Source organism: Mesitornis unicolor, unplaced genomic scaffold (assembly GCF_000695765.1).
Source record: "Mesitornis unicolor isolate BGI_N332 unplaced genomic scaffold, ASM69576v1 scaffold3236, whole genome shotgun sequence".
NCBI classification, from domain to species: domain Eukaryota; kingdom Metazoa; phylum Chordata; class Aves; order Mesitornithiformes; family Mesitornithidae; genus Mesitornis; species Mesitornis unicolor.
The window spans coordinates 45,950-53,516 of record NW_010191515.1 but is presented as its reverse complement, the minus strand read 5'-3'; the positions used below and the strand labels follow the sequence as shown (position 1 = coordinate 53,516).

General features: G+C 46.8%; 1 protein-coding gene across 2 annotated transcripts in view; it reads left to right on the top strand.

Annotated features, from left to right (window-relative positions):
* Nucleotides 1–371: 371 nt before the first annotated feature.
* Nucleotides 372–7,567, top strand: part of LOC104542436 (alpha-actinin-1) — a 45,228-nt gene continuing 38,032 nt past the window's right edge. For both annotated transcript variants that reach the window (XM_010186744.1, XM_010186743.1), the window contains exons 1-2: nucleotides 372–482; nucleotides 5,264–5,383. In XM_010186744.1, the coding sequence (XP_010185046.1) occupies nucleotides 458–482; nucleotides 5,264–5,383 (145 nt within the window). In that variant the 5' untranslated portion in view covers nucleotides 372–457. The remainder of the gene's footprint in view (nucleotides 483–5,263; nucleotides 5,384–7,567) is intronic.

Sequence of the window (7,567 nt, the reverse complement as noted above, 5' to 3'; positions counted from 1 at the left end):
GTCGTCAAACATCACTGGTGTCCCTAGCAATCCGAGCACTTAGTGTGCCTTAAAATCAGTTTCGAGGTGTTTTAAACCAAACACAAAATGTAGGGGCCTCTCCACAAAATGCGACGTGCGGGAGCTGTGAAGTGACTGTCTGTCTCCCTCAGGCTCCCTCTGTCATGGGAACACCCTGCAACCGTTTTGGATATTTAGGTACTAACGCTTGTGATCCACAAGGACAGCGGGTGGAAAGATGATAACCTAACCAGCATCTGGATCTATGTCATGGTACCTAGCAGCAGTGCTTTGGTTCTGAACTGTTGTTTGCCTTCCGGGAAGATTACTGACTGCTTTTTTTCTTTCTTTCTTTCCTGTGTTTTAGACGTTTACAGCATGGTGTAATTCTCACCTCCGCAAGGCTGGGACACAGATTGAGAACATAGAGGAAGATTTCAGGGATGGTCTTAAACTCATGTTACTTCTGGAAGTCATTTCAGGTGAGAGAGGTTCTGTGTAGTGCTCTCAAGTGTCCTGAGCATCTCTGTTCTGATATCTGCCCTCCTCCTTTCTTGCAGAATAGGGGCAGCAAGGGCTGTATTGCTGCAGATTTTGCTGGAATATAAGAACAGCTGCTTTCTGATTCAGAACAAATTTCCCCCTAACGAATATCTTGTCTCCAGCAGTGACCATTAATGTGCTTTTGGAATGTACTCCAAACCTCATGGCCTGTGCAGGCTGCCCGTTGCATCCCTGCTCCTGCCTCTGCTTTCTTTTGCCTGTCAGGAATGCGCAGCCTCCCATGAAGACTCAGGCAACGGCTCTCACTGCTTGGCAGGACTGACGAAGCGGCTCTGGGAAGAGTGTGGGAATGCTGCACTGGCAAATCATCCCAAAGCCACATGACAGTGGGAATAGGATAGGAGTTATTGGAAGAGAGGAGTCAAACCAGTAAATCTTCTGTGTCATTCAGTTTCAGCTGTGACTGAAGTTTTTCCATTCTAATTTCAATCTGAGCTCAGTGCTCAACCCTTCAGGGAAAAAAAAAATGCCAAAGAAAAGCAAAATCCCAGCAAAGCCAGTCTGAAATAAAAACAGTGGCACGAACAAGTTAAGTCAGATTTGTTTTCACTCCCTATCACAAATGTTCCACTACTTGACAGATACTCCATGCGATTATTTCATATAAGCAGTAATCCCTATTGATGTGCTGATGAAATAAATACCTTAGTAAAGTATTGTGGGAGGCATTGAGGGGGGATAAGCCTTTATGTATGAAACTGGAGTTGTACGCTCACAGACTTTCTTTTGATGGCTTTTGAGCCAGTAATAGCAACCCAGTGACTTGCACTCCTGACCTTCGTGGTACATTTTCCAATAAAACTGCCATGCTAGAAGCATTCAGGTTGCCTCCCCCCTGCCCCTCGTTTCCTCCCCTGACCCCATTCCTGCAATGATGCTTTCAGTGTATGTGTTTTTCAGAATTTATGACTATAGGATTAAACCTCGGGGGTTTTGCCCATGCTGGTGGTTTGGAGGCATCAGAATACAAAATATTTTCAGAGCTTTGCAGCACACACATTACTCCTGCAGTACTTGTAAGAAATGAGGTAGCAGAGTCCTATTAGTTTATTTTCTGTATTTGTGTTCCCTTGCAGAGAAAGGGCTGCAACCCTTGATGACTTGGTTTCTAATTGCTGAACTGGAAGATAGGGGAGAGAAGCTTGAGCAGGGGAGGGCAGATGTGGCTCAGTGCTAAAGCAGAGGGGATCTCATATCTCAAACTGCTTAATTTCCTTGCCTCGCCTCCCACTCTTCTGTTGTCCATGTCCATTTGGGAGCTGACCTGCAGGGCCTGTCAGATGCCCCTCAATCTGGGAAGAAGCTAATGTCTTCCAAGTGCACTGATGGTGTGGGCACACCATTTCCCCATCATAGCAGCTCTGTGCCTGCAGCCTGACGCTAGATGACCAGCGGGCAAAGACACGAGCAGCAGCTGTGGGCTGCATCCCACCAGAGGCCATGGTCCTTCACACACTAAGGCCTGAGCATCCTTTCCTTAGGCCCATCTAGAAGCGCAGTTCTCCTGGGTATGGTGGCAAAAGATCAGAAATTTCACACAGTTTCGTTTCCATCATTGGCAATGAGCCCTGCTGCTCTTACGGAGCCTCCTTGCAGCTACTGGCCCAACTGGTAGCCCCTTTGGCCTGTAGCTGGGGAAGCAGCAGCCTAGCCCAGGAGCAGCATGGGGGTAAGGAGACTCCTGCACGTTGGCAAGGGGTTGCCTGTATGTTCCTGTCATGGTTCCCACTGATTGCCTGCCAAAAGGGTGAGTCTCTGGATGGCTCTTAGCCCTCCAGTTCTAGCTTCTGGCCTTTCCTTTCAGCTCTTGCCTCACTCCACACCTTCCTCCTCCCGTATTTTGGGAGACTGCAGAGCTGCTAATGGGAATTTGGTGTGGGCAGGGTTGCTGTGTGGCGGGCTGACCCTTTCTTTTAACACAGAGGGTGATGGCCATGAGAGGACTGGGCTGGGCTGGCCGAGAGCTCAGCGACCTTGTGGTGGTGAGCTGTGCTGCTGACAGGTCCCCTTCCAGCCCAGCCAGAGCCCCTCGGACCCTTGCCACTGCGTGGTGGAGGAAGCTCCACAGAGAGTCCTGGGACTCCACCTTTGAGTCCTCTCCTCTTGGCCCCTGTGTGGGAAGGAGCAGTTGCTCGCCTTGCCTTCCCCAAAACTGCACCAAAAGATACACTTTCATTTTTCACTACATGCGTTTCCGTGCCCTGATAAAGCCATTTTAAAAATAGTACTACAAGACTGAAAAAGGCCAAGCTCACATTTCGTAGTTTTAAAATAAAGTTATACGGCTTTCCTCCCTGCCCCCGCCCTGAACAAAAGGAATGACTAATTGAAATATTTCCTAAACAAATTTGCTGTAAACAGCTTCTTTGCCAACACTTCCTTGCATTATTTGGCTTTTGAAGTACAGCCTTGGGCTAGGACATGAGAACCAGAGAATGGAAGCGAGGAGACCTTTTCACTGTCTCAGCTGAGAGAACTGAGAAATAAAGCAGTGATGCAAATAGCTGACAGCAGAACATATTTCAAGCAGGCTTCCCTCGTAACAGTCTACATCATTAATAATGTATGGCATGGAACCAGATCAAGCTTTTCTCTGGAAATCTACATCTGTAATTAAGTCCAAGTCTGAAGGAAATAGCCATCAAGTTTTGGGTCTTTTTAGGTTCCCCAAAAAATGATTCTAAAACAAATATCCTGTTGTGGTATTTGAGAGAGGGAGGCTGCAGTCTCTGTCAGAGAACAACCCTGCTCTCCCCAGCCCTGGACGGAGCAGTTCGGGTGCTCTCCCCTGTGTTGGCAATGCACATCGTGCGGCCACAAGGTGAGTTGGATCGGCTTGCTGTCCCAGCTGAAACCTAATCTCTTGTCTCCATTTTTCTCTTTGCAAGGCTGGTTTACAGTCACATGAGCTGAAGAAAATGGCTATTTTTTTTTTAGCTGGCTCAACCCATTTGTTGACATTTGGCAGCGTAAGTCTGCTTAAGTCTAACTGTGTGTAAAGATGTCATTGTGAAACTGCCACAGAAATGCTGCTGCTTGTATTTGGAATTACTGGCGTTATCCAAATGGAAAAAGAAAGCAACGTACCATGACGTGCTCCTGAGGCACCATCAAAGCAAAAGAGGTTTTTGAAATCCTAGGATGGAGGTAGTACCATAAATACATGTTTTTACGTAAATTGTCAGACAACAGTGTTTCATTTTGAAAATGGATGTGGTCTTATTCTTCATCTTGGGAGCTAATGACAGCAGCCCACAGTAATCCCTGAAACACTTCTAAAGGATTTCCATTTCCAGACTTCTTTCCTTGTAGGGTATGGCTATGAGGATAATCTGTTTTTCTCCCTTTTAGCTTTTCTCACTGCTTTGTAAGGAAACAGGCCATCCAGTTTTAGTATGAAAGGGAGTTCTTTAAAAAGTACTTTTCTTTCTCACCCTTAAGCCTCAAATAAAGGTTTTGATTCAGCTTGCATTGACTTAAGAATCCAGGTTCAAGATACAGCAGGAGACTTTTGGAACCGAGTAGGTCAGGTGAGTAATGACTTGCCTGGACTTGCCCATTTGATCTCTTTTTAATTATCCCATAACTTTTGTTTCACAGTGCAAAACCTGCTTGCATCTGTTTAGATCTTTTTGGTGTTGTGGAGCTTGTGATCTGGAAGCAGCTGTTCTGTTCATTTCTGGTGGTGTGTGGCCTGTACAGGTGGTTCCTTATGGCCCCATCCTACTACATTTTTAGCAGAAGTTCCTTTGAAAAGTCCACTTGTCTGTCCAGGCTTTAATTTGCTTACTCTGCGTGTTGAATTAGTGCTATTAGAAGTAGGCTGTGAGTATGGTTACAGGCAGCCTATCAAGAAGGCCGTGACTGTACTTAACGCAACTCTTTCAAATAAATGATGTCAAGAAAGTGCTTTTCCAAATCTTCCAGCTTTGTTCCAGTCAGGAGCTGGCATTTGCCCTAAGCCTCATTTCACTCAGAGATTTACCAGCTTTCACCTCAGAGCTAGGCTCTCTCTGCCTCATTATAAACCTTTAAAGTGCCTGCCCTTGTGTAAGAGACCATTGCATGGAGTGAGAAATACAGCAGACACGTAATGGGAAGGAGTTGAGATGACAGTCCTTACAGTTAAAGAGCCACTTGCCAAGGAGGGGATGTTTTTTCCTGATACAGGCAGTTCTGGCCGTTCAGTGGAGACTGGAGAGGCAGGAGGGCTGTGTGCTGGCTGGGGAAAGAGAAGGCAAGATACAGGATCACCCTCATTTGACTGCCGGGACTTCCACGAAGGAGAGATTTGCTTTGTAAATTTGGTGCTGTAAATGCTGGAGGGGAGCTCCTCACCTGTCTGTGTGGGGGAGGGAGGTTTCTGCTGTTTCCAGGCATCGTTATCTGCGGTCAATGCTCTGGAGGTTCGTTCCACTGCCCAGCACAGTGCAGTTTTGAAGGACCTTTTCACCTTTGATGCAAACCTTCTCTGGAAAGGACTCAGTGCCACAGTTCCTCTATTATTAAATTATCTCGATGCAACACAAAGATCCTTTTCTGTCTGGTTTTTTTTTCTGGCTGTCGAGAAAGGGTGCAGGGAGGTCCACCCTCTGCCTGGCTGAGCAGCAGGAGCCACCAGCATGGGGCAGCACCCACCAGGGAAGAAAGGTTCGGAATTATCTTCTAATACTCTTTTTCTTTCTCTTTTTCTGACTAGGTGAACGTTTGGCGAAGCCTGAAAGAGGTAAAATGCGAGTCCACAAAATATCCAACGTGAACAAGGCCTTGGATTTCATTGCCAGCAAAGGAGTCAAGCTAGTATCTATTGGAGCAGAAGGTAAAGAAACCAGCTGATTTGTTGGGGCCCGAGCTATGCCTGGGTGTTGCCTTTCTCTCATGGCTGCACATCGCTTCACTTTGTGCCTCCCTAGCCCTACCATGTCCTTATCGAATAAGCTGTGGAGGAGAAAAGGGGATACATTAGGCATTTACTCTGGATTCAAATTCCACCTTCACACCAAGCTGCCAAACTTGATTCTCCTCCTGCTTTTCTCTTGGTTCTCGTGAGTTAAGGACAACATTGAGTGGTGACAGAAACAAATTAATTGGAATGTTTCTTTCTCACACCAAGAAAAGTCTCAGCTGAAGCATAGCAGCTGCTTTTATTTAGCTTGTTACAGAGCTGCTGGGAAAGATCCCCTATTGCTGTGGGACATCCTATGGGCCAAAGCCAGATGTAGGCTCCAGCACAGGTTTAGTAGGATTTTTGTCTTTTCAGCAAAGAGGGTGAGTGATTTGTGTATATATCACCTGAGACCCAGAAGGGCTTGCAGGTTAGTAAGATAGTTTGCTCTTTTATAAACCCTAACAGCTTGTCATCTTATCTGGGTTGTGTTCTCGTGACGCTTGTTTTCCTCTGCTCTGGGCCTGTGTGAGTCCTGCCTATGGACTCGTGGTGTTACTATCGTTGTGGAGACGCTCTGCTTCTGTGGTATTTCTAGGTTTGCCTTTACAGTGACCATGGAAAACGAGAAAGGTTTGTTATCTCCGTCTTACAGATGGAAATGTGTGGTTTCTCCAGGGAAACTCCTGACAGATCCAGGAAATGAGCCCACGATACAGTTCTGGATGAGCATTCCTCCTCTAGAAGAGTAGTGGAGCTGCAGGGTGAGCCCTGCCTGTTCTTAGCACAGGAGGTCAGAGCAGCGTAGGCCTGCTGTCCCTAATTTTGGCCTTTCAGGCATGCTCTTGGGGATGTCTCCAGGACATGTGCCCATCCTATTGTCCACTTGTTCTGTGCCAGGATACCTCAGCCACTGCAGGTGCTTATGTGTGCCTCACTGAGACCTTTCTCTCAATGTTCCGCTTTAAGTGTACAGAGACTTTGGAGCAGTTTGAAACTAATGTCCAGGGAGACATTGCAGACACTTGTACTGTGTTTGGCAAAATACAAGAGGCAAACAGCTCAATGATATTGATATCTTGTGTGCAAAACTGTTCTTTGGTTTTCTCAGCTTTTCCCACAGGAGCAACCTGAGGGTGTTGCTGACTCTGAGTACTGCTTACGTGGCACAAATGCATATTTGAGGTCACTTTGTGCCCTTACAACAAAGACTGATGAATCCAGTCCCAAATGGGACCATTTTCAAACTGGTAGTTCGACCTGGACCCAGAGTTCTTGTACCTTAAGACAGCTCCTGCTGTCATTTGGATCTTGGGCAGATATCTGAATCCTTCTGGGTGTCCAGGGTGTCTAGAGCATTCATAAAACCTATCTTCCCTGCTCTATTCCCCTTTTTTTCCTGGTTCTGCTCTCCTTGGCACAAGTTTGCCTTTTCTTCTCCTTTTGCTGGATTTTTCTTTCTTGACCTCTGCTCCTGCATCAGCTGTGACTGTGCCCTCTCAGCACTTAGAAATCATTTGCAAGTAAAATGGTTTGTGACCAAAGATCTCCAGAGCACAGGTATTCAGTATGGATTCGTGGCAGTTATCCTGTGCAGAAATAGGCTGTGAGGTGCCATTTTGTGACAGAAGCCATGATTTATATCAGTCTAAACAGTGATCCTGACCTCCCCTGCCTAATGTTTCTGGCTCTCCTTTGTCCTGGTGCTCATGCAGCTTCATGGTGAACCCCTATGGGTTTCCTTATACTACCAAAAGTAGCAGGGCACTGAAGTTTGGACCAAGGTTAGTTTAGACTTCTATACAGCATTCTCAGCCCGTGCTTTGATGCCAGCCCAGACCATGTAGGTGTGATCACAGCATGGGCTCCCTCACCCCAGCGCCTGCCCATGCACCCAGAGCGAGCCCAGGCCACTCGGGTTGTCACCAGAAAACATAACGTGCTGCAGGGGCTTCTCCCAGTCCATCCAGATCTTGGTGCACAGGAACTTGCACATCAGCTATAAAAATGGACTTTTCCTTTGAACAGCACAGCAGTAACTCTGTCCCTGGAGGGGATTTATAAACCTTCCCGGAGCATGAATTTTAAGGGGTTGCTTTCAGACTTTAAGAGGGCATC